The sequence below is a fragment of the Phycodurus eques genome, chromosome 20, assembly GCF_024500275.1.
Source record: "Phycodurus eques isolate BA_2022a chromosome 20, UOR_Pequ_1.1, whole genome shotgun sequence".
Lineage (NCBI taxonomy): Eukaryota > Metazoa > Chordata > Actinopteri > Syngnathiformes > Syngnathidae > Phycodurus > Phycodurus eques.
This window is the reverse complement of record NC_084544.1, coordinates 15,763,857-15,790,949: the sequence shown is the minus strand read 5'-3', so window position 1 is coordinate 15,790,949 and position 27,093 is coordinate 15,763,857. Positions and strand designations below refer to the sequence as shown.

Below are 27,093 nucleotides of genomic sequence, written 5' to 3'. Positions count from 1 at the left end.
CTATCAACTCCTGCTCTAAAGCTTCGGTAAACATTGGTTCGTGCGCGTGAATAAAAGCGACCAAGTATGTTGACAACGGCAAGCATGTGAGGCGACGCGCCGGTCACAATACACAATCCCATTGGTCCACGTCAAGGTACCCTGTCGGAAAGTCGTCGTTGATATCGCACTACACGGAAGATATAGAAACAAAAAATCAAAGTAAACATGCTTGACTTTTCATTTTGGCGGCGTAGGGCCAAATCGTTGCTCGTGGATTACGTCACTCCAAGAAGCTTTGTCGTTCCTGACAAAATATGTCGGGCCCGATCTGGGAAATCGTCCGCGATAGCTCATTGGGCCAGCATCGGGGCTAAAATCCTGTCGTCTGATCTAGGCAGAAAGTGCAAATCCCAAAGTCATGTCACAGAGACTTGATCATTTTCTGATGGCGAGCAACAACAAGAAACAATGTTGCTTGCAATACATAAGGACTAAACCACTGAAAGGATCTGTCAGCTTTGGTTCACGTCTGGTATGTGGGTCGGGGGGCAGAGACGACTCGCTTTGGTCTTGTCTGCTGCTTAACAACAATTGCTGGTCGCACCAGCAAGCGTCCGACGAAGTCACAAATCATAAACATCATCTATACCGGCACTCCAGCACTCGTGCACGGCTTTGTTGAAATTGGGCTACCCAATAAATCCTCTTGTATTTGTTGAATGTGTAATTATGTTTTGTTCAAAAATGAATTATCCTATCCTTATACTTTTCAAAAAAGAAAAAAAAAGACACTTGGCGTGGTTGGCCTGGAATGGACAGGCCGTTCTGCTACGGACCCCAAGAGGGACGACAACGGCCCACCGCAACTCACAGTGCAGCAGTGCGAGGCAACCCCTGAGGAAACACTGGAAACAAAATATGACTCAAAGAATGTGCCCTGCGATTGGCTGGCGACCAGTGCAGGGTGTAGCCGCCTCTCGCCCGAAGATTGCTGGGATAGGCTCCAGCGCCCTGCGACCCTAAACAGGACGAGCGCTGTTGAAAGTGGACGGATGGAAAAAGTCCATCATTTTTAATTGGCTTTTTGGGATGGGGAAAACCAAAGGATATTTTAAATGAAAGCAAAAATATCTATTGATGAATAAAGATCCTGAGTACATCCTTTTTTTTTCATTCAGAAAAGGTCATCTAAATACATGATAAATTACAATTCTTTGTACTGTCTATAGACCAAATGGGAAACAAAAAAAGAAAACAATGTATTTTGTCCGAGTGGACTTGCCGTATTGCGACGTCATCATCAAACGCGGAGGGCACACCGAAGGACCGAATCCAATTGCGACAACAACGAAAACACAAAGCCAAACAGCTCTAAATGGCTTTGACACCAGCGGTGACAGTATTATGCGAGAATTCAAATGAAGTCTTCTTTGACGTGTGCAAGTTGTTACTTTCATACGCCGACAACATTTTACGGTACGGTCGTGAAGAGAACCGCCTCCGTCGCACATCATGGCTTACTGTTAGGATACATGTTACAACATGTCCTCAGCTCGGAATCAGGCCTCTGCCAAATGTGGATAGCGTGCAATAAAAACCGTCCTAATCCTGCGTCTGCTAAACAAAACTACCCCGTTTAAAAAAAAAAAAAAAAGAATAATAACACAAACAAATGGCGGGAGCGAAAACATACCCAAATCGAACTCGGTTGGCAAGAGTCAGCCCAGGTTAGCTAAACAATCTTAACTTTCAAAACGGTATTTGTTCGTTGTTTACCTACGTGTTGTCACTGCACAAGTGGTTTTAGTTATATAGCCTGTTATTTAACCCGGACCTGCCATGTCGGAGGTCCATTTCGGGTGGATGAGCTTGGTTGGAAATGGAAACACAAATTGACTCGTTCGTTTTGCTTCATTAGTTTTTTTTTTTTTTCCTGACACTAATGAGTTAATATCAGCTATGATGTGGGCCCGACTCGCTTTGTACTGTATTATCGGGACCACCACACAGGTTAATGCTATTGGATCTTATTAAAAAAAAATAATAATAATAATAATCTGGCGTTTGTCAGTCTTGTTTTGGAATGGGCAAAATCGGGACAAAACCAGTCCGATTATCTTTTTGTGTACTGGGCCTTAAGATGTGCGAAACTTGAGGCCTAAAAAGCTGACAGCGCATTGACAAACTCTGAATGCAGTGGAAAAGTGGTCATCATAAACAGCAACGGATCCCTACACAATTCTTTCCCCTCCTAACTGTGTGCGAGCATTGACTTTGCCTAACATTAATGTCAAGGCTCAAATGGCACTCCGCACAGTGTATGTGCGTCGAATATAATACCACGGCAGCACTGACCGAGATCCGATCTATAAAATATATGTTTTATAGATCTGTGTTACTTAAGAGTACTGAGCTTAAATGTAAACACAGTCAAGAGGTGAGTGACGTTACAGGAAAACGATGTGTCACTTGACTATGAATATGTGTGCATACGAGTTATTTAGGATACACGCTTACAACAAATCAGTTTAACTGCTTGAATGGATTTGGAGCCACGATTGCTTACTGTGTCTGGATCTATATTTTTTGTATATCAGTTGATGTATTTTGACGTCAAACAAAATATTTGTTTAACTCGAGCTCTTGCACAAACCGTGGCGTGGAGTAAAGTACACACATTTTATGGACAATTTAATACTCAAATATGTGCATACTCATTGAAAGGGGTAGAATCAGAACTTGTGCCCAAAAGTATGATATCAAATCTCATCTTTCTCACCAGGGATCCAAATGTGGCAAAATACAGATCAATCCGTGTAGGCAATCCTACTTTTTCTAGCAAGCTGTTGCCAATCAACGGTGCTGTGGAATGTCTCTTCGAGATGGGCTTTGAAGAGGTAAAGCCCATAGCGTTTAATTCAAATGCCGCATGCACGTGTCTTATTGTCAGTAGTACAGGATTTGTATTCATTCGATGCCACCATTAAATATTTGAAACGTTAGTTTAAAAAAATAAATAAAATAAAAAAATCATCGATTCTGTTAGAATGACTTTTCAGATATTTTCAATTCTAGGCTGACACGCACTTGGTGTTTCCAAAGTCTGCATCATTGGACCAACTGAAGGTAATCAGGGAGTCCATAGCTGCTCAAAGAGACCAAAGATTGAATGGAGGGCAGCAAATTCACCTTTTGGCCGAGGCTCTTGCAGAAAGTCCAGCTTCATCAAGCCAAGCAGTCTCATCGCTTCCTGTACAACCTTCATCACTGGTAATATGTTAACACCTTCTGAAAGTGACAAGAATTGAAATAAATCAAATGAAAATACAATATTTAATACTAAACTACGGTTGGGTGAGCGAGGAGATGGTAGGATAGGAAAATGGCCTCCCAACAATTTGAGTAAAAGTTGTCCACTAAAGCTTCAATACTTCTAAAACTTTTTGTAATAGTTGATTAAGGATAGTGGGTCTCGAGAATGCCTAAAATAAAGCAAATAACGTCAGTGCAGTCTTGTTACTCGAGTGGTACGAAGTTCGATGGATCAGATTTTAGACTCCGTTCCCAGCCCGGTCGGGGATGGTGCTGTATGGATCAGTGGAGGGCATGGCGAAGCGGGGGTTCTCAGTCAGTTTAAGTACCCAGCGTCTCTCTCGGAGCAAGTGCAGCAATTCATGCGGGAGACGTAGCAGCCAGGGCCCTCATTTATCAAAGAATGTGTAGAACAGGTTCTAAATTTCGTACAACTGAAATTTAGCATGTGTGGATGTACACAAAAATCCGTATTAATCAAACGTGAAATGAAAGACGTCTGGGACGACCAGAACCCTTCCTCGAGCTGGCCGTCCGGCCTAACTGAGCAATCGGGGGAGAGGTAAAGAAGAATCCAAAGATCACTTTGACTGAGCTCCAGAGATGCAGTCGGGAGACGGGAGACGGGAGAAACTTCTAAAAAGTCAAACATCACTGCAGCCCTCCACCAGTCGGGGCTTTATGGGAGATTGGCCCGACGGAAGCCTCTCCTCAGTGCAAGACAAATGAAATCCTGCATGAGCTTGCTAAAAAAAACACCTGAAGGTCTCCAAGATGGTGAGAAATAAGATTCTCTCTGGTCTGATGAGACCAAGATAGAACTTTTTGGCCTTAATTTTAAGCGGTATGTGTGGAGAAAATCAGGCACTGCTCATCACCTGTCCAACACAGTCCCAACAGTGAAGCATGGTGGCAGCATCATGCTGTGGGGGTGTTTTTCAGCTGCAGGGAAACGATGACTGGTTGCAATCGAAGAAAAGATGAATGCGGCCAAGTACAGGGATATCCTGGACCAAAACCTTTTCCAGAGTGCTCAGGACCTCAGACTGGGCCGATGGTTCACCTTCCAACAAGACAATGACCCGAAGCATACAGCTAAAATAATGAAGGAGTGGCTTCAGAACAACTCCGTGACTGTTCTTTAATGGCCCAGCCAGAGCCCTGACTTAAACCCAATTAAGCATCTATGGAGAGACCTGAAAATGGCTGTCCATCAATGTTCACCATCCAGCCTGACAGAACTGCAGAGGTTCTGCAAGGAGGAATGGCAGAGGATCCCCAAATCCAGGTGTGAAAAACTTGTCGCATCATTCCCAAAAAGACTCTTGGGTGTATTCGCTCAAAAAGGTGCTTTGACAAAATACTTGGCAAAGGGTCTGAATGCTAATGGCTGTGTGATATTTCAGTTTTTCCTTTTTAATAAATCTGCAAAACATCCATACATCCATTTTCTACCGCTTATCTGAGGTCGGGTTGCGGGGGCAGTAGCTTTAGCAGACTTCCCTCTCCCCAGCCACTTCATCCAGCTCTTCCGGAAGGATCCCGTAGCGTTCCCAGGCCAGCCAAAAGATGGACGTGCCCGGAACACCTCACCAGGGGGGGCGTCAGGGAGGCATCCGAATCAGATGCCCCAGCCACCTCATCTGGCTCTTCTCGTTGTGGAGGAGCAGCGGCTCTCCTCTGAGATCCTCCCGGATGACCGAGCTTCTCACTCTATCTCTAAAGGCGAGCCCGGACACCCTATGGAGGAAAATCATTTCGGCCGCTTGTATTCGGGATCTCGTTCTTTTGGTCACGACCCACAGCTCGTGACCATGGGTGAGGGTAGTTACGTAGATCGACCGGCAAATCGAGACCTCCGCCTTTCGGCTTAGCTCCTTCTTTACCACAACGGATCGATAAAAAGTCCGCATCACTGCAGACGCCGCACCGATCCGTCTGTCGATCTCCCGTTCCATTCTTCCCTCACTCGTGAACAAGACCCCAAGATACTTGAACTCCTCCACTCGGGGCACAAAACACATGTAGACTGGTTGAGCGAAGTCCCATGCACCCTCGAGGACCCTGTCAAGGGTGAAGAGCTGGTCCACTGTTCCACGGCCAGGATGAAAACCACACTGCTCCTCCTGAATCTGAGATTTGACTCCCCGACGGACCCTCCTCTCCAGCATCCCTGAGTAGACCTTGCCAGGGAGGCTGAGGAGTGTGATCCCCCTGTAGTTAGAACACACCCTACGGTCCTCCTCCTTAAAAAGGGGGACCACCACCCCAGTCTGCCAATCCAGAGGCACTGTCCCTGATGTCCACACGATGTTGCAGAGGCGTGTCAACCACGACAGCCCCACAATATCCAGAGCCTTTAGGAGCTCCGGGCGAATCTCATCCACCCGAGGAGCTTTTTGACCACCTCGGTGACCTCAACCCCAGAGATAGGAGAGGGAAGGGAAGGGAAAGCGTGTCGGTGGAATTGAGGAGGTCTTCGAAGTATTCTCCCCACCGACTCACAACGTCCCGAGTCGAGGTCAGCAGCGCCCCATCTCCACTATACAGAGTGTTGATGGTGCCCTGCTTCCCCCTCCTGAGACGGCGGATGGTGGACCAGAATTTCCTCGAAGCCGCCCGGAAGTCTTTCTCCATGGCCTCACCGAACTCCTCCCATGCCCGGGTTTTTGCCTCAGCGACCAACAAAGCCGCATTCCGCTTGGCCAGCCGGTACCCATCAGCTGCCTCAGGAGTCCTACAGGCTAAAAAGCCCCGATAGGACTCCCCCTTCAGCTTGACGGCATCCCTCACCACTGGTGTCCACCAACGGGTTCGGGGATTGCCGCCACGACAGACACTAACTACCTTACGGCCACAGCTCCGGTCGGCCGCCTCGGCAATAGAGGCGCGGAACATGGTCCACTCGGACTCAATGTCCCCCGCCGCCCCCACAGGATGTGGGTGAAGTTCTGCCGGAGGTGGGAGTTGAAACTCCTTCTGACAGGGGATGCTGCCAGACGTTCCCAGCAGACCCTCACAATACGTTTGGGCCTGCCACGTCGGACTGGCATCTTCCCCCACCATCGGCGCCAACACACCACCAGGTGGCAGCTCTGCCCCTCTCTTCACCCGATTCACAGATGACCCTATGTTTTGGATCATACGATGATACTTTCTTTCTCCATACTTTGGCCTTTCCATCCCTTTGGTAGAGGTTAATCTTGGGCATATCAGTCCATAAAAGTTTGTTCGAAAACATTTGTGGCTCATCTCTGTTCTTCTTTGCAAAATCCAATCTGGCCTTCCGATTCTTTTTGCTGATGAGTGGTTTGCATCACGTGGTATGTCTTGTATATTTCTTCTCTCAAAGTCTTCTTTGAACATTGGATTCTGATACCTTCACCCCTGCCCTGTGGAGCTTGGAAGTGATGTCACTGACTGTTGTGTTTGGGTATTTCTTCACAGCTCTCACAATTTGTCTGCCATCAACTACTGTTGATACCCTTGGCCTGGTTGATGTCTGTTCTTCAGTACACCTGTAGTTTATTTCTTTTTCAGGACATTCCAAATTGATATACTGGCTATGCCCAGTGTTTGTGCAATAGCTCTGATCGATTTTCCCTCTTCTTTGAGCTTCAAAATGTTTTGCTTTTCTCCCAACGACAGCTCGCTGGTCTTCATGTTTGCTTAACAGCAAATGCAGTTTTCACAGGTGAAACACAAAGCCACAAACAAGCACTATCTATTGTTTAAGCAATCAATTTAAAAGGCAACAGCTGAGCAACTGGAAAGAACCATCAGTCACATGTTCCGATACTTTTGCTCACTTGAAAAGTAGTTGGGTTCAAACAAAAGGTGCTGTGTGCTGACTTGATTAAGACATCTGGAAGTAAATACCATGAAATAAAAGCTGGAATTCTGAACTTTTGTCTCATATTCATCTCTTGATCCCAAATGTCTTCAGTATACAACAAAAACAAAGGAATTGACCTTGCCGTTCCAATATTTTTGGAGAGGACTGGATGACCCAAGTGAACTTAAAATGTTGTTTCATTTATTTCGGAAAACAAAATTCAGTCACCTGGCCCTGCGTAAACAAAAAAATAAAATAATTACCCTCCAAAAGATGTTAAAAAGCTGCAACAAAATGAAACTATAACCAAAGAAATTCCAGAAAAGTTCAGAAATAAAGTAATTGACATCTATCAGTCTGAAAAGGGTTACAAAAGCCATTTCTAAAGCTTTAGGATTCCAGCAAACCATAGGGGCCATTATCCTCACATGGAGAAAACATGGAACAGTGGTGAACCTTGCCAGGAGTGGCCGGCCTACAAAGATTACCCTAAGAGAGCAGCAAAGACTCATCCAGGGGGCCACAAAAGAACTTTTGAAGTACTGCCGGCCTCAATAGCCTTAAATTAGGTCAATGTTCATGACACAACAATAAGGAAGAGAGAGGGAAAAAATGGAATCCATGGCAGAGTTCCAAAATGAAAACCACTGCTGACCAAAAAGAACATAAAGGCTTGTCTTACTTTTACAAAAAAAAAAAAATATTTCCAAGATTTTTGGGAGAGTTATATGGACTGATGAGATGAAAGTTGAGTTTTTTGGAAGGCGTAAATGTCACACAGCATTTCAGAAAAAGTAATTTATGCACACACACACACAAAATACAATTATTGGTACCCCTCTGTTAAAACCCACAGCGGTCACAGAGTAACCTGAATCTGACAAAAGTAGTCATATATTTTGTGAAAATTAGCCAATGAAAATCAGACATAGCTTTTGAATTGTGGTTCCACAGAACAAACAAACTCATGAAAGAGGCCTGGACAGAAATGATGGTAAAATTAATATTTTGTTGCCTAACGTTTTCAGGGAATCACTGCAATCAAACAATTTTTGTAACAATGAGACTTCTCCACCCCTCAGCAGCATTTTGGCCCACTCTGAAGCGTACTGGAGAAAACTTTGAAGGGTGCTTTCTCCAGATGGCATGTTTCAGCTCCTTCCACTGATGTTCAATTGGATTTAGATCAGGGCTCAGAGAAGGCATTTCAGAATAGTCAAAATGTCTCTTAGCCGTTATTGGTGTTTTTAGGTGTATGTTTTGGGTATTTATCCTGTTGCCAGACCCATGACCTGTGACTGAGACCAAACTTTTTTGACACTGGGCAGCACATTTCTCTCTAGAATAGCTTGATAGTCTTGAGATTTTATTGTACCCTGGTCAGATTCAAGATGATTTGTGTCAGATGTAGCAAAGCAGCCCCTGAACATAACAGTTTCCCCCATGTTTCAAAGTAGGGACAGTGTTCTTTTTCTTGGTGTGCATCTAAAAACCTGAAACAAAAATGGGGTTCTTGAGAGAACAACAACGCGGAAGCCGTTGCAGTATGAGAAAAACCAAAAACAAAACATTGCTGCATCTTTGAGGTTTGCTAAAGAGCACTTCGATGTTGCACAGCACTACTGGCAAAATGTTCTGTGGACAGATGAAACCAAAGTTGAATCGTTTAGGAGGAACCCACAATGTCGTGTGGAGGAAAAATTGTACAGCACACCAACATCAAAACCTTATCCCAACTTTGAAGCACAGTGGAGGGAGCATCATAGTATGGACATGCTTTACTGCCTCGGGGCCTGTACAGCTTGCTATCATCAATGGAAACATACGTTCAGAGGTTTATCAAGAAACTTTTCAGAAGAACTTGAGGCCATCTGTCCAACAGATGTAGCTTAAAAGATGACCGGTGTTGCAACAGGACAATATCACAAACACAAAAACAAATCAACAAGAGTGGCTTCAGAAGAAGAAAATACATGTTCTTGGAGTGGCCCAGTCCTGCCATCAACCCTACTTAGATGCTGAGGCATTACCTCAAGAGAGCTATTCACATTTCACATCTCAGGAATCTTGGTGAGTATTTTGTGCAGAGGAATGGTCCAAACTTCATCCTGATTGTTGTGAGCGTGTGGTCTGCAACTTCAAGAAACATTTGATTGAGGTTATTGCTGCCAAAGGAGAGTCAACCAGTTATTAAATCCACGGGTTGACTTAGTTTTTACTTCCTGTTCTGTGAACTATTGATTACATGTTTATACCCTATACATATATGAAAACATATAACGGTAATTGTTTGTGTGGTATTAATTTAAGCAGACTTTATTCTTGTGATTTAGACAGATCAGACTATATTTTATTAACCAATTTATGCAGAAAATTAAGAAATTCCAAAGGGTCCACATACAGTACTTTTTCCTCCCACTGTACTTGAAATATAATTAATAATGTTCCCTCTTCCTTATTGGAGCAATCGTGTATGATTTGTCTTGGCAGGTGAGCAGCATGAACTTCTTTGTGACTCTTCAGTCTAACTTTAAACATGTGCTGCTATATGAGAACCCTGAGCTACAGCAGAAAGCAAGAAGCTACATTCCTTACAAAGAACTGTCCTCTGCCGCTGAGAAGAAGATGAAGTTCGCTAAAGAGGCTGAGACAGGTACAAGTCACAATCAAACCAAATATTTATGCATGTAAAGATACAGTGTGTACGGAAAGTATTCAGACACCCTTAAAACTTTTCGCTCTGTAATATTCCAGCGATTTGCTAAAATCATTGAAGTTCTTTTTTTCCCCCTCATTAATGTCCACACAGCACCCCATATTGACAGAACAAAACGGAATTGTTGAAATTTTTGCAGATTTATTAAAAAACAAAAACTGAAATATCACACAGCCATAAGTATTCAGACCCTTTGCTCGGTATTTAGTAGAAGCACCCTTTTGAGCTAATACAGCAATGAGTTTTTCACACCTGGATTTGGGGATCCTCTGCCATTCCTCCTTGCAGATACTCTACATCAGGTTGGATGGTCAACGTTGGTGGACAACCATTTTTAGGTCTCGCCAGAGATGCTCAATTGGGTTTAAATCAGGGCTCTGGGTGGGCCATTCAAGAACAGTCACAGAGTTGTTCTTAAGCCACACCTACGTTATTTTAGCTGTGTGCTTAGGGTCATTGTCTTGCTGGAAGGTGAACCTTCGGCCTAGTCCTGAGTACTCTGGAAAAGGTTTTCGTCCAGGATATCCCTGTTCTTGGCCGCATTCATCTTTCCTTCCATTGCAACCTGTCTCCCTGTCCGTGCAGCTGAAAAACACCCCCACAGCATGATACTGCCACCACCATGCTTCACTGTTGGGACTGTATTGGACAGGTGATGAGCAGTGCCTGGTTTTCTCTACAAATACCGCTTAGAATTAAGGCCAAAAAGTTCCTTCTTGGTCTCTTTCGACCAGAGAATCTTATTTCTCACCATCTTGGAGTCCTTCAAGTGTTTTTTAGCAAACTCCTTGCGGGCTCTCATGTGTCTTGCACTGAAGAGAGGCGTCCGTCGTGCCACTCTGCCATAAAGCCCTGACTGGTGGAGGGCTGCAGTGATGGTTGACTTTCGAGAACTTTCTCTCTTGAGCTCAGCCACAGAACTTTGGGTTCTTCTTGACCTCTCTCACCAAGGGTCTTCTCCCCCAATTGCTAAGTTTGGCCGGACAGCCAGCTTGAGGAAGGGTTCTGGTTGCCCCAAATGTCTTCCATTTAAGGATAACGGAGGCCACTGTGCTCTTAGGAACCTTAAGTCCAGCAGAATTTCTTTTAACCTTCGCCAGATCTGGGGCTTGCCACAATTCTGTCTTTGAGCTCTTCAGGCAGTTCCTTTGACCTCATGATTCTCATTTGCTCTGACATGCACTGTGAGCTGTAAGGTCTTATATAGACAGGTGTGTGGCTTTCCTAATCAAGTCCAATCAGTATAATCAAACACAGCTGGACTCCAATGAAGGTGTAGAACCATCTCAAGGATGATCTGAAGAAATGGACAACACGCAAGTTCAATATGAGTAGCACAGCAAAGTCTCTCAATACTTATGGCTCTGTGATATTTAAATGTTTCTTTTTTTAATAAATCTGCAAAAATGTCAACAATTCCGTTTTTTTCCCTGTCAATACGGGGTGCTGTGTGTACATTAATGAGGACCATTTTTTTTTCAATTACTTTAGCAAATGGCTGCAATATAACAGTGTTATGAAGAGAGAGTGAGAGCCTAAGAGTGCGAGAAATTTAACGGGGTCTGAATACTTTTACGTACCCACTGTACATATCGCATAAATCTTTCTGGAGTAATAGAAATTAATGGCCACGTTATGGCATTTTTATAGAATGTAAACTAGGAAAAGAGGACTTCCTGGTGCTGGAGTTGCTCAGGTGGTTCAAATATGACTTCTTCTCCTGGGTCGACTGTTTACCCTGCAGCCGCTGTGGAGGCCCGACCCAGAACACTGGCTCACTCAATCCTACCATTGATGAGCTACACTGGGGAGCCCAGCGAGTAGAGAACCACTACTGTCAAAGTTGCCAGTCTTGCACCAGATTCCCTCGGTTTGTTCGGCTTCTTACTATGTATTATCCGTTTGATGACATTCAACTTGAATTTCCTCTGTGTATAACACAAGGTATAACAATCCCGAGAAGCTTCTCGACACCAGGAGAGGACGCTGTGGGGAGTGGGCCAACTGTTTTACCCTGTGTTGCAGAGCTCTCAGCCTCGAAGCCAGGTACATCTGGGACAGCACAGGTATGGTCATTCGACACATTTATATTTATTTCAACAAAACATGAAAAGTTCTTTGCCAAAAAATTGTGTCCTTGCTTGGCGATTAATACATTTTACTCTAACATTCTGCAGCCTAATAAGACTCTTTTGACCCCACACACCCTGAAAATCTTCCTCCTAAGATTTTGATTATTATTCTAATTTTTTAATTTTTTATTAAACAATCTTAATTGAACATATACATAGATCATTTTACCCTTGAAACTATGTGAGTCCCAGGATGCACATGTCTGGAAACAATGAGTCCCAGCAACTTAGCATCACGGAGTACAGATACAGTAATCCTCCGCTATATGACGGTTCTTGCTTCGCGGTGCCGTTCTATTGCAGATTTTTAGTTGTTCGATTTGTACAATATTTTGCGTTATACATTGCTCTTGCGCTCTCTCAATACATTTTGTTTGAGCCTGCCACGATAGCAAATTTTTTTAGGACGATATATTTTCCCAAAAGCTATCGCGATAGTATCGTTGTTGTTTTTTTAATGCCACTGATATAACGATATTGTAGAGCATAATAATTCAAGTGCATTGTCCGCCACGGACGGACACTTAACTTTCAATTCTAAAGAACATTGAACATTGGCATTCTAATGTAGAGCAATAAATAAAATATCTTCAATAAATAAAAAAATATAAATAAATCAGAGTCAGGCTCTGTTTGCAAAAATTGCACTTAAACAAATATTAAACATTTGGCACATAGGTATAAAGTCATTAAAGCACTATAAAGGCCCCAAAAATGTCTTGCCAAATTTGAATGAATTAAAAAAAAATAAAAAAGCACCATGTCTATACTTATTGCCATTTGGGCTTTGCCACTATTTTCTAAATCAGATTTTTACATCACTGTTATTTTGTCTGTTTTTAAAAATTATTTATTATATGAATGCTGTCGTGTTATGTACTGTACAATTTCTGCCGCCTCTCGGCTTTTGAAAATGAGAGATCGCTCAATAAGCCTTTACCTGGTTAAATAAAGGATAAATAAAATGTAAAATAAGGCCCGCCCTCCAACTGCTGGACTGTGATGTGGACCTTTACTTGTCAATCCAATGACGCTGAAAATAGGTTCGCTGAGGTCAACTACTGCCTAAATATTGATAACGTGTGCCGCTGTGGTTATGGTTTATAAACGTGTAACTTTTCCGTGTGTGTGTGTGTTATGTGGCGAACACACATAACACCCAAGCGTTTTAACGATGTTGCAAGTTTTTTTTTTTTTTTTTTTTTTTTATAGCTCCAGCGCTTAGCTTGCTAGCTCATTAGCTCGCAGGCTAGAGAATATAATAAACAGCTAACGTTGCCTTTGTCCCAGTTGTGTGATACACGGAGCAAATGGCATTCTGCCAGCGGCACGCTGCATCGTGAGCGGCGTGGCGGGTGTTACCACAACAATGGAAATTTTATCGAGCCCAGAAAAAAACTCCCGTGTCCATTGTATTTATGGAACGATAACTCGCCCTACTCTGCCTCTGATTGGCTAGCACCAAGACAGGATTCGTACTTTTGACTCGACGTGTGTGCGGAAGTTCTTCACCAACGAACATACGTAGGGCGGGTCGTAAACCACGCGTCTTCGGACGGAGGTTTAATATTGTTCATCTGTCCGTGCTCATTTTTGTGCATCTCAGACACGGGATGCACATCAAACGAGATTACTGCATATACAAAAACAAATCAAAGTAGGCAATAAGACAAGCAAAAGCAATAATAAACAAAAAGGAATGTAGTTGTTCAATACGAGTAGGGAGAAGTAAACAAATGACTTATCGGGTCGTCACCCCTTAAGGTAATCCATCCCATGTAACCCGTCCATCTATTACAGAGTTTGGCCTGCCCACTTGCCACCTCGCCAATGGCTAATTAAAACAGGATGTGGCGAAGCAAATATTGCCCACATTCTTCACACTGGCAATTCAAAATTGCCTGCGTCAAAATTCAAAATCCCTTCCTGGTAAAGTTGAAGTGAGCGCGCTTATTCTGCTGTGCGTAAACGGTCTTAATGGTTTAATTTTTTCCCCCGCTTCGAAAAATGCTTCAGGCCGCCATCCAGCCGCTGCTGGCTATAAGCCGTCAGACACACAGGCTTTCCCAGCTCCGGGGAGCGACGCATTGGGGAAGATGACCCGATGCCAATTGGGACCCAATTTAAGCATGCATATTTATTACCGCGACGTACGTTTGAAGCGTGGATGGTAAATGTGTCCTGCAATTCACATTAGTTTTCGCAGCTAGCTAGCTGACTTCTTCATCAATGCACGAGCCGCTAATCCCGCTTTGGTGGTCATGTCCAGCTGTCTTGAACCAGGGCCGTACGTAGCTAGCTCTCATATGGGGGCCCATGGTAAACATAGTCACGGCCTACCCTCTTGCTTTTGAAATTTGTTACAATTATCGGACAGCTCATGTTAACCTACTATTTACCACCAAAGATTGAGAATATTACCTTCAACTAAAAAGTTTGATTTGAAAAATTCGACATAAAGTCCTCAAGATCCTCCTTGATTATCAAATAAGTAAATCAATTTACCACTTTTATTTCTGTATTTAACACATACATAAGGCACACCGCATTATCAGGCGCAGCCATGGTAAAGCATACCCTATCTTAAAACATACGGTAGCAATGTTTTTAAAAAGGCAGTGGGAGCAAAACTGAGTTCGGCTGTACTTTATTAAAGTATTTAACAATGTACTCATTTTTTGATCAATCCTCATCCACAAATCCATCAAAGTCCTCATGTTCTGTATCCGAAATGGATTCATTGATCATGAATTCTCTCACGGCTGCTCGATTCCCATGTTCCTCCGCGTAACTGACAGCTTGCGGTTTAAACTGTGCTTCGTAAGCGTGTGTCTTCATAGGTGCCATTTTCGGGGGTCCTTAGCCAAACCGATGTTGTTTTGCCCAATGCACACCCGGCGCTATATACCTACTGGGAGCGTGGCTTTTGCGTCCTCCTTCACGCACCCTTCCCCCTTTACGTCTGCATGCTGTCCTCAGCCACGTCCGCTTTTCCTCTGTATAGGGAGCGTGTCGACAGGAAATGCTCCCAGTCAGTCAAGCGGTAAAAAAAAAACCCCAAAAAAACCAGGAAAGCGGAGCGCTCATCACACAACATTTATAGATGTTGGAACTTGGTGCACACACCTCCATTTTGGTGAAAATTGAAGACTTTTAAGTGCGCCTTATGGTCGTGAAAATACGGTATTTGGTAAATGTCGTCTTACCCTCTATGCGGACTAGTCGCCGAGTTCCTGCAGCAGAAAAATAGGCCCACAGCATGATGCTGCCACCAACATGCTTCACAGTAGGGATGGTGTTAACTAGGTGTGATGAGCAGTGCCTCCTCTTCTTCAGATATGATGCAATTCAGGCCAAAAAGTTCTATTTTGGTTTCATCAGAGCAGAGAATTTTGTTTCTGCAGGTCTTTTGGCAAACTCCAAGCGGGCTGCCATGGGCCTTTTAGTGAGAAGTGGCTTCCCTCTGGCCCGCAAGGGAACACCAGAGGTTCGCCTTAGTGACCATAGGCTTCTTTTTCATCTCTTTGACCAAGGCTCTTCTTCCCCGCTTACTCAGCTTGGTCCGACGGCCGGATCTCGGAAGCGTTCCAAACTTCTTCCATTTCCGAATAATCGAGACCACAGTGCTTTTCGGGACCGTCAATGCTGCTGAAATTCTTTTGGATCCTTCCCCAGGTTTGTGCCTTGACATAATCCAGTCCCTTGAGGTCTGCAGACAATTCCTTAGACTCTTGGTTTATCCTCTGATATGCACTGCCAACATTGAAAACGTTCTCAAATCAGCTTTAGAATAAGTCTGTATCAGCAAAATGTGGAAAACGTAAAGGAAGGGGTGTGAATACTTTCTGGTGGCACCGTATATTGAGAGAGAGAGAGAGAGCGAGCACAATGGATAACAAAAATGTTATTCAAACAGTATGAAACAGAAAGTAACAACTGCAATAAAAATCTGTACTATAGCGGGACCACGAAGCAAGAACCGTGATATGGTGGAGGATTACTGTATCTGTATTCTGTGATGAGTTGCAGGGACTTTTTGCTCCAGGACTGGGACTTATTGTTTCCAGACGAGCATTCCGGGACTCACATCGTCTCAAGTGTAAAATCATCTGTGAAATGCTTAATCTCAAAATAGCAAGAACATTGTTTAAAAAAAATAAAAATATATATTTTTCTATCCCTTTAACCGCTATGGAATCATTTTGATTGTTGTCTCTGCCCTCCCTGAGCGTACTTTCAACGGTTTAATGACACCCCAAGTGTAGTTTACTGTGAAACTAAACATGCAACAAAAAGAATTCCACACATTTTATATTGAAATACTAGACACACATGATCGTTTTAGAAATCGCCAGCTTCATACTAACAGTCAATTATTATTAATCAGTTTATTTGAAAGGGGACAATGCAATTTCATAAAACACATGAAGTACACATGGTTAAAAAAAGCCAGAATTAGCCAGGAGGCTAGTTTTCATCTGTAGTCCCCTGGCCATGATGTAAAAAAGCAGTAAAATACATCTACAAGACAATATAATACAGGATACATCATCAAAGACTTACTATACTATTAAGAGAGACTAAAACCACAAATCATTTGATCATAACATGAAAACATCATAACATACTTGTCTTTTAGTGTTGGCAGGTAGGTGTAGGTGTTAACTAGCCACATTTTCCGTTTTTTTGTGAAGGCCTTGTATGTTGAAAGCAGTTTAACCTCCTTCCACTCGCCAGCGCTCCTCACTGACCAGGCTGACTTAGTGAAAGTGCTCCTGCGCAGAGGAACGAGACAGTCACCTCTGACAGCCTCGAGTGACACGCTCAGAGCCGTTTCTTTGGCTGATGAAAAGCCAAATCATGCACTACTTTATAAATCAAATTGAAATCTGCAAATATGTGAAGACTGACCCAGTTTAAAAGACTGTATTTGTTTTTAAAATTGCACAGTGATGATAGTGCCCTGGTTTTTTTATCCATCACTTCAATTACTTGTTTGTACAAAAATTCCAACGTTTTTTTTTTTGCATTCTGACCAGCCTGGGACCAACTGGTTATACAATAGTTAAAGTGACTAAGAATCATTGAATGTAATAAAATTTTTGCGGCTTCAGTTGACATTTCATTTCGAATTGCAGGAAAATTTGCGAGGTTTAATTTGATGTTTTTACACAATGAGTCAATATGGGCTTTAAAGGAAAGCTGTGAATCTATTATTAACCCAAGATATTTGTATTGGGTGACAATTTGCATTTTTTCTCCATTAACAAGGTCAGGTGATGAAATACATGCATACAGTTTTAGAAACAAACTGTAGACAGCAGTCCTGCAACCAAGTTGTGACACAGGACATCCTATTAGTGAGTTTAGCAGCAACAGTATCTTTGGAGCGACCATGAACAAAGAAAACCGTGTCGTCTGCATACATTACGCACTCAGCTTCAGAACAAACAGTGAGCAAATCGTTGATATAAAGACTAAATAAAAGGGGGCCTAATATTGATCCCTGAGGGACTCCAGAGGTTAGCCTGAGAGACTCAGATCTGCAATTGTTAACTGATACAGATTGTATTACTTGAGGCTCCAGTCAGGATGTTTCCATTTAATTGAATTTGCATTTGTTTTGTTTTGTTATTTTGTGTATCACCCAATAGTTTTTTAAAGATAATTCCAGGTTATTTTAGAATTTCCCTTCGCACTATTCAAAGCAGTAATGAAAAAGTCAGCTTTAGATTTTCTTATTTCTTTCACTAGCCTATTTCTCAGTGAAATAAAGTGGTGTCTATTGTATCCTGATTTGACCGACAACTTCAAGGAATGATCTCGTTCTTTCATCAGTTTCAGAATAAATGTGTTGAACCAAGGGAGGCCATTCTTTCTAGCTTTTAGTTTAATTATCCGTGTAAATTGTATAATAAGTTTAATAATCATAACACCTCCTCCCTTAGAACCCTGTCTGCCGTTTCAAAACATTTTATAAGCAGGTACAGATAGTATTGCTGAGGGCGAAGATTCATGGAGCCATGTCTCAGATAGGCAGAGGAAGTCAACATTTGAGTCAGTGAGAAGGTGATTGACCTGATCACTTTTCCTTAAAATGTGCACAAAGAATGCCTTTTGGTTTACGTGCTGAGTCCCATATTGATTTAGAGTTATTAACGGTTTGGAACACCCTGCATTTCCGGTGCTTTAGTATTGCGGGCTTTGGCAGCCCCCTGGGAAGCCCCATAGACTAGTAGCATACGAAACACACATGGTTTTTTGTTCTTGTTGACTCCTGTGATAAACCCTGTGAGTACTATGGGAAAAAAAATGTCTTTGTCTGGCCAGATTATTTTGTAGAAATCTGCTGAGTATTCAACAATTGTGAGTATAAGAGTAGTGGAATGAACGGGTAAATCAGAGCTGTCCTATTATTTATTAATGAATCAATTAAAAGCAGTGGCCTTTTTCGTCATTAGAGCCCCTGCGCCCAAAATGTCTGCACGTCCCTGTGTATCAACATCATCAGCCCGTGAAGCCTTCCTCCCATCATGTGACAAGAGATCCTCTCTGAACGCATTCCCGGTCTTATCAGTTCTCATTCACTCTCATTTATCACTTGTAATAATGTAATCTCCACGGCGTGCCGCCCGGTTAGCACATCAGCCTCACAGTTTTCAGGTTAAAATCCGGCCTCGCCTGGGTGGACTTTGCATGTTTGCATCGTGTCTGCGTGGGTTTTCTCCAGGTACTCTGGTTTCCTCCCACATTCCAAAAACATGCACGGTAGATCAAATAAAGACGGTAAAATAAAGACACACGCTTACGAAAAAACCCGTAGGTGTGAATGTGAGAGTCAATGATGGTTTTGTTTATATATGCCCTGCAATTGGCTGGCGACCAGTTCAGGGTGTACTCCGGTTCTCGCCCAGTGTCAGCTGAAATAGGCGCCGGCACGCCCGCAACCCAAGCGGTGCGGAAAATGGATGGATGTATTCTCTCTCTGTATTCTCTCTGCTTGTTCTTGTCTATTATTCAGCCAGGGCCGTATGGTAGAAAGTTCTACATGGCACTACGATTCGTATCGCGCAACACTAACACTGTAGTTGTTATCAATGCAATGTCACCAGAATATTTTCTGTCATTCTGTCAGTATAGATCTGTGCATTGAGGCTAAGGGTAGTCTGTCTTTTTTTCCAGATCATGTATGGACAGAGATTTACTCTGTCTCTCAACGCCGTTGGCTGCACTGTGACTCATGTGAGAACATCTGCGATAAACCTTTCCTCTATGAGGTTGGCTGGGGGAAGAAACTCTCCTATGTTCTGGCTTTCTCCCAGGATGAGGTATATTGCACTGTTGGAAAGTCAAAAAGTGATGAGCCCAATTGAATTTACCCGACTAATGTTTTTCATGAAGTGTCACGGTTTGTGGTTGAAATATTCGTTTGAAGGTTTATTTCAGAGAGAAAAAAAAGGTTTTGTTTAAAGCCCGTCCTCTTCCTGTCAAACATTTTGGAATTGTTGGATGCCTGTCAGAAGCAGAGAGCTGTGATTGAGTTTCTTGCTTTTGGGGGGAATAAATAAATAAATAAAGGCACAGGGAGGCCCGTTTGGAAGCTTGTTTCGAGCTTCTTGAGTGTCACAAAGCTGATGAATCTTTTCTCAAGCGTATCGTCACTTTTGGACTGTGCTGTAGCCTATTGCAGCGTCTCCATACACAGTTTTGCAACCTTTTAAAAAGTTGAGGGGTGGTTCCCTTTCCAAAGCTCGAAATTCAATCGCAGCTCTCTTCTTCCGAGGGGTTATCCAAAATGGCTGACAGGAAGAGGACAGGCTTAAACAAAACTTTCATCTTACATTTAAGATTTGAGTGCTTGACAATTTGATAACGTGCGTTGTATTTTCTGATGCTGTAATTTGTCTGTCGTAAATTTCTGAGTCCTAAATTGAAACATGGAGACAACCAATTTGATATTCTTTTTTTGTATTCTTCTTCTTGTATTACAGTTATGGACAGCAAGTAGTTTTAAATATTTGTATTGCATTTGACGAAGTCTTCAATGACAGTCGGAGTGCTGTGCTGTCATGCTGAGACACCGTGTGCTCATAATTGTTTATAAATATTTTGAACTAGTGAAATATTTCAACATACAGGAGGTCAGGGGTTGTATGTTGCCCCGTGCTTGCTTGAGTTTTCCAATCTGGGTACTCCAGCTTCCACCCACGCCCTCAACACATACTTCTTGGGTTAATTGAAGACTCAAATTGCTCCATCAGTGTGAACGTGAGTGCGAGTTACTGTAGTTCAGTGGTTCTTAACCTGGGTTTGATCGAAACCGCAGGGGTTCGGTGAGGCAGTCGCTGGGGTTCAACAGACGCACACGTATCCGTAGAAGCCTTTTTAGAGTTCACGCGTTCGTGTTCATGCCGTTCAAAACGCATCGCTGCGCCGAGGTGGGCGTTTACCATTGCGGCGCTGCGCCTTGAGTTGAAATGCTTTGTTCTTTTTGGAAACGCTCTTTGAACAACATTTCAACGATACAGTTGAGCTGAGTTGCATTGCTGTGGCGTCACACAGCGTATCCGATAATAAAAAAAGAGCCCAACAAAATGTACTCTTACCTATAAAACCTTTTTGAGCATTGTTGAAATAACAAAGAAAAGGAACAGATTTTGTTGTGAATTTTCACAACCAAGTCCATTCCTCTGACGAGAGTGGCACTTATCAAGGGGAGTGGCAACAGGAAAATTCACATTCACGTACATTCACGTTTTTTTTTATTTTTTTTTTGTGAAATTCAAATTTTGTTGGTTTTGTTCTTTTAACACAATGATTTTTGTGTGCAACTGATGCGTGGTTCATTTTGTGCATGACCTAGATGACTGAGAATCGACACAGACAATAAAATACAGAAAATACAATACGGAAAGTATAATCCTGAAATGGAAGACGTTTGTGACGATCAGACCCTTCCTAGAGCTGGCCGTTTGGCCTAACTGAGCAACTGGGGGAGAAGAGCCCAAAGATCACTGTGGCTGAGCTCCAGAGATGCAGTCGGGAGACGGGTGAAAGTTCTAGAAAGTCAACCATCACTGCAGCCCTCCACCAGTCGGGGCTTTATGGCAGAGTGGCACGACGGAAGCCTCTCCTCAGTGCAAGACACATGAAAGCCCGCATGGAGTTTGCTTAAAAAATAAATAAATAAATAAAAAACACCTGAAGGACTCCAAGAAAGTGAGAAATAAGATTCTCTGGTCTTATGAGACCAAGATAGAACTTTTTGGCCTTAATTCTAAGCGGTATCTGTGGAGAAAACCAGACACTGCTCAATACAGTCCCAACAGTGAAGCATGGTGGTGGCAGCATCATGCTGTGGGGGTGTTTTGCAGCTGCAGGGACAGGACGACTGGTTGGAATCGAAGGAAAGATGAATGCGACCAAGTACAGGGATATCCTGGACCAAAACCTTCTCCAGAGTGCTCAGAACCTCAGACTGGGCCGAAGGTTCACCTTCCAACAAGACAGTGAACCTAAGCACACAGCTAAAATAACGAAGGAGTGGCTTCAGAACAACTCCTTGACTGTTCTTGAACTGCCCAGCCAGAGCCCTGACCTAAACCCTATTGAGCATCTCTGGAGAGAACTGAAAATGGCTGTCCACCAACGATCACCATCCAACCTGACAGAACTGCAGAGGTTCTGCAAGGAGGAATGGCAGAGGTGTGAAAAAGTTGTTGCATCATTCCCCAAAAGACTCATGGCTGTATCAGCTGAAAAGGATCTGAATACTACTGTGTGATATTTCAGTTTTTCTTTTTTAATAAATCTGCAAAACTTTAAACTAAAAAAAAAATTATGTCAATATGGGGTGCTGTGTGTACATTAATGAGGAAAAAAAAAAAAGAACAACTTAAATGATTTTAGCAAATGCAATATAACGAAGAGTGAAAACTTTAAGGGGGTCTGAATACTATCCGTAACCACTGTATATAACTGTTTTGAATTTAAAATAAACGCGCTCTTATTTTTCAAATTCAGAAGTTTTCCGTGAACTCCAGATGAAACTGACGGGGTTCCGTACCTCCGACAAGGTTAAGAACCACTGCTGTAGTTGTTTGTCTGAACGTGCCCTGCAGTTTACTACCAACTCGTCCAGGGTGTAGAAGTCAGAAGTCAGTTTGGCACACGCTCCATTACCCACTGCTGCAAAGAGGATAAGTGGAATAGAACATAAGTGGATGGATGAAATATTTCTGCGGCACAGAAATACTCCAAAAACTCTTTGGCTGTGTGTTGCAGGTTGTTGATGTGACATGGAGGTATTCCTGCAAACATCCAGAGGTTTTGTCAAGAAGGACTAGCGTTCAGGAGACCTGGTTGCTGCACACCATTATTAGACTCAACGCTTTGGTAGGTGTTTCCCTTTTCAACTATTCCTACGAGACTTAGTACTGCATTGATAGTAATGTAAGACTCCTTGAATCTGAATTCCATACCGCAGAGACAACAATCCCTGAGCGTCGACAGGAAACTAGAACTGACAGAAAGGCTGCTTGTTGAACTTGTAGAGTTCATTTCCCCCAGGGTCCCAAAACAAGGCGAGCTGGGAGGACGCATCTCTGGGTCTCTGGGTTGGAGGATAGCAAGAGGAGAGATGGGAGATGCCAATTCAGGGACTGCTAAGCCGGTACTGTATAATAAAGCCTTATGTTAAAAAAAAAAAAAACAAAAAAAACATTTTAATGACTCAAAGGGATTTTAGCAGTTAAATAGGAGATCATGTTCCATTCCCTTATGAGTGCCCATAGGTGGCATTAATATGCATTGCAATTTCGTTGACAACTGCCAAAAACTGAGGCTAAAGAAATCATCGTCGCAGTCCTCCAGGGATCAGAAGTGGCAATAATAAATATTTGGAAATGGTGGATTTTTCCATCCATCAATATTGTGTCAGAGGCTGGGCACACCCTGGAATGGTTGCCAGTCAGTGACAGAGCACATACAACCATTCACACTATAGGCAAGTTAAAAGTTTCCGATTAACCTGAACATGCATGTTTTTGGAATGTGTGAGAAAGCCCACATATCTATTGTGACTACGTAGGGCTTGATATAAGAGAGAGAATTTGGTATTTGTCTTCGTGTCCTCAGGTTGCAGGCTATGTGTTCACGCCCACTGAGAAAGAGAGGAGAGACAAGCTAATTCATGTGTTGTACAACACTACAAAAGACCAATACTGTCGAGTCTCCAATGACTTTGAAGTCATCCACTGCTGGGATCGATGTGTGTGGACTAAGAAGTCTGTCTTTAGGAAGGTGGAAAATGACTGGGATATGGTACGTTTACTGCTTCGGGATCAATAAAGTTGTTTTTTTCCATGAGGTAATTATTTTCCTGTGTTCTATGAAGAGTTACAAATGATTCTATAGTCATGAAATTGTAATGTATCATAAATCCTTTTCATGTTATTGCAGTAGCCCTTATACGTTGAGCGACAAGCATTCCCACAAATTGCAGACCTATGACAATTTGTCTATAATACTGTACATGGCTTTGTTAAAAGTTTTTTACACTCCGTACCACCATCACGACCAACCTTGAAATGCAGTAGCATGAAGTAGTAGGCTTCAGTGTTTTTTTAAAAAATGAGGCAGAGGCATTAGTCAGAAAATAATTGTTAGCCACCGTAATGTTATGCACCTGCCTGACTGAGATACGAATTTAAGTGACATCCCATTCTTAATCGACAGGGTTTAATTTGACATTGGTCAGTCCTCTGCAGTTATAACATCTTAAACTCTTCTGGGAAGGTTTTCCACAAGATTTAGGAGTGTGTTTATTTATTGCGTTTATTTATGACCATGTTTCCAGAGGTGCATTTGTGAGTTTACACACTGCTGTTGGACGTGAAGGCCTGGCTTTCAGTCTCCGCTCTAATTCATCCAAAATTGTTCTATAGGGTTGAGTTAATCCACAGCAAACTCTCTCATCCATGTCTTTATGAACCTTGATTGGTGCACCGATGCACAGTCATGTTGGAGCAGGAAGCGGCCATCTCCAAACTGTTCCCACAAAGTTGGATGGCCAAAATATTAGCCGGTGAGCTCCAGTGAAAGGAACTCTGAATGCTTCAGCATACCAAGAGATTTTGCTCAGTCAAACAATTTGGGGATTACCCCTTCCTGTTCCAATACGTCTGTGTACCAGTGCACAAAGCAATGTCTATAAAGACATTGGATGAGAGAATTTGGTATTGATGAACTTCACTGGCCTGCCCTCAACGCGATAGAACACCTTTGTGTTGATTTCAAGTGGACAGCGAGCCATCGGCGTGATCTCACAAATATGATCCTGGAAGAATGAGCAAAAATTCCATGAAACTCACTCCTAAACCTTGTTGAAAGCCTTCACACAGGAGTTGAAGCTGCTACAGCTGCAAAGGGTAGACCAACATCATATTAAAGATTATGGATTTAGAATGGGATATTACTTAAAATAAGGCAGCTGAGCAAATACCTTTGGCGATAAAATGTATATATAAAAACAAAAATCACGAAAAATATTTCACTCTGTGTGGAGTGCATCGCTATAATATGAGTTTCACTTTTGAATTGTACTCCCTACCTAATTAAGCTTTTGACACTTTTCATTTATTGAGATGTACCTGTATTGCACTGGATTAAGAACAAAAATGTTTAAGCCACAATAACTTTCTGTAAAGTGTAAACATTGAATTCTTAGTGTACCACTACAGGGATCCCGTACCACACTTTACTCATAAAAGTTTTAGACTGGAAATGCGCTGGAGGCTTAGGCTAAATCTGTTTACAGTGGCGGGAAAAAGTATTGGCCCCCTTCTCAAATTCTTATATTTTTGCATAATTTAAGATCATCATATAAATAAATATCACATACATGGAAATCAGGTGGGGGGGGGTCGCAGTCACTGTCGTCATAGGCTGTTTCGTACTCCTTGAACGCTGGCAGCTCGCGGCACTTTTACGATGGTACAATGATCTAAATGTCGCTCGCTACTTTTATTTATCAATTATTCCTTATTTATCAACTATTTCGTACACAAGACTTATTTAAGCGCGAGTGACGGTTAAATCTAGTTCACCAATCAAACGACAAGAGAAAGTCACGACCTCGCACAACATCTTCTACTGGGCCCGGCTGGTCGTCGTGCCTAAATGGCCACCATTTTGGGAAGGTCGGCGTTACCTTGAAGGCAACGGCGCGCTACTCTTGTTTCCATTTAGACGAACAAAAACAACAGGTTTCATGTATTGTAGTATATGTCTGGCGCTGTCTGCCCAAACGTGGCTATTTCAGCTCACTTATAACTTGAGAAAACACCATGCAGTAAATTGCAAATGTTTTTCTTTATTTGTGCTATTCACTCAGTACCTGAGTAATTATTTCACTGTGTACTTTTTACCTTTACTCAAGTATTTTTTGGGCGGACTGCTTTTTACTTTTACTTGAGTCACATTATTGTCGAGTATCATAACTCTTTCTTGAGTACAATATTTGGCGACCCAACTCTGGAGCGGACATCCTCTATTGCTACTCTTAAGCAACATTTTTGCAAATATTATATATTGGATACATTTTGAAAATATTGTACTTACTATTTTCCTGGAAGATGCATTTGGGATTAGCCTTTGAAATTAGTAATTGTGAAACAATGATTTTTGTCAATTCTTTTTTAGAATGAAAGTGCTTAAAGAGGAGGATGCTATTCATGTGGCCCAGCTTGAAGCAGGCGTTTTTCTGCGTGAAGAAAATGTGTTGATGTTGCCTTATCGTACTTTCCGGAGTCTTCCGGATTGCTTAATCGATGTTCAAATGTAATTTTCTGCAGGGGCCCTACCATGGCTTTTTTTGTCACCTTTTTCATGCCTTTGGTGTTTGCGTGTCTGATGTCAGACACATATAACCCAAGTGAACTTAAAATTCTGTTTTTAAAGTGACCTGGTCCTGTGTGAAAAAGTAACTACCCCGCCCCTTGTTAAATTGTTAATTGTTGGGCCATTCCTTTTTCAGACAGGGCCAGCTGACTTTGAATAGGATTGTTTTTCTCCGTAATAAATGAAATCATTTAAAAACAGCATTTTAGGTTCATTTGTGTATTTACATTTGTTTGATTTGAAACAAAGTGGGGAAACTGCGAACATCTTACGAATTTGAGAAAAGGGGGCCAATACTTTTTCACGGCACTGTTATCTGGGAGCACTTCCAACTGTATGATAATGGCAGCATTGGTTTGAACACTTTACATACTGTACATTTATGATTATTGCTAACCATGATCACTCACCTGGTTTTGCTACCATTAAATAATGACTTTTTCAACAAATAACTGTAACTGTTTTCTAACGTCCACATATTCATTTCCTTTTTCCTCAGTATTTGCACTATTTCTTCCTGCAGGTATACATTGCTCGAACTGAAGGCGCCTCTATAGGACAAATCAGCTGGAAATTTGACTTTGCGCCAGCAAAATTAAGTGTAAAGTCCGTATCAATCAGGGCCAGTAGCCAAACTTTCAAGTCCGGGGACATCAGCTGGATCTTACAATCGAGCTTAATGACAACTACGTTTTCCGCAGGTATGTAAGATGGATTCTTGTTATATATTCCACTTGTGTGACGTCACTTGCTGATTTTTCTGTTACGTTGCAACCTTCAGATGGGGGAATGCAGTCATTCCGGTGTCTCAACGGCTCCTCTGCGTTCACCGTCACTGTGCAGCTCAGTGGCGGGGAAGGGAACACGTCATGGCAGCACTCTCAGATTTTCAGACAGAGTCTGAAGGAGACAGGAGAATGTTCATTTGAAATTCTCATTCACCTCCAAAACACATGATTATGATGATACCTTATCCAGTGATTACTGTTCAGCGGTATGTCTGTCTCCGATGATTTCGTTTTTTGTCGTGGTTGGGTTCATCTTATGGAGACTGGCAAAACTTTGTCACTGTCCATTGTCAAATGACCTAATTGCATTTAAATCCCAGAGATTGTCGCTGTGATATGTCATGATAGCATGGACATTTAACCCAAGCTGTGGAAGTTACCGTTGCCATCATCTTACTATATTGTAATAAATGTTGATTGTATGAGATA

General features: G+C 42.5%; 1 protein-coding gene across 1 annotated transcript; it reads left to right on the top strand.

Annotated features, from left to right (window-relative positions):
* The first annotated feature begins 1,282 nt into the window (after positions 1 to 1,282).
* On the top strand, positions 1,283 to 27,093 carry ngly1 (N-glycanase 1). Its single transcript, XM_061665113.1, has 12 exons — positions 1,283 to 1,458; positions 2,765 to 2,879; positions 3,058 to 3,252; positions 9,620 to 9,782; positions 11,496 to 11,715; positions 11,790 to 11,911; positions 19,160 to 19,305; positions 22,262 to 22,372; positions 22,464 to 22,649; positions 23,114 to 23,299; positions 26,400 to 26,577; positions 26,658 to 27,093. Exons 1-12 carry the CDS (start codon positions 1,358 to 1,360, stop codon positions 26,831 to 26,833), a joined length of 1,899 nt encoding a protein of 632 aa, XP_061521097.1. The 5' UTR covers positions 1,283 to 1,357; the 3' UTR covers positions 26,834 to 27,093.

Bases quoted from the DNA above. Each gene is read 5' to 3' on its own strand.
- ngly1 (XM_061665113.1), top strand. From the start codon at position 1,358: ATGGCTTTGACACCAGCGGTGACAGTATTATGCGAGAATTCAAATGAA. The intron at 1,459-2,764 runs GTACGGTCGTGA...CTTTCTCACCAG, and splicing joins TACGCCGACAACATTTTACG to GGATCCAAATGTGGCAAAAT. The intron at 11,716-11,789 runs GTTTGTTCGGCT...GTATAACACAAG, and splicing joins TCTTGCACCAGATTCCCTCG to GTATAACAATCCCGAGAAGC.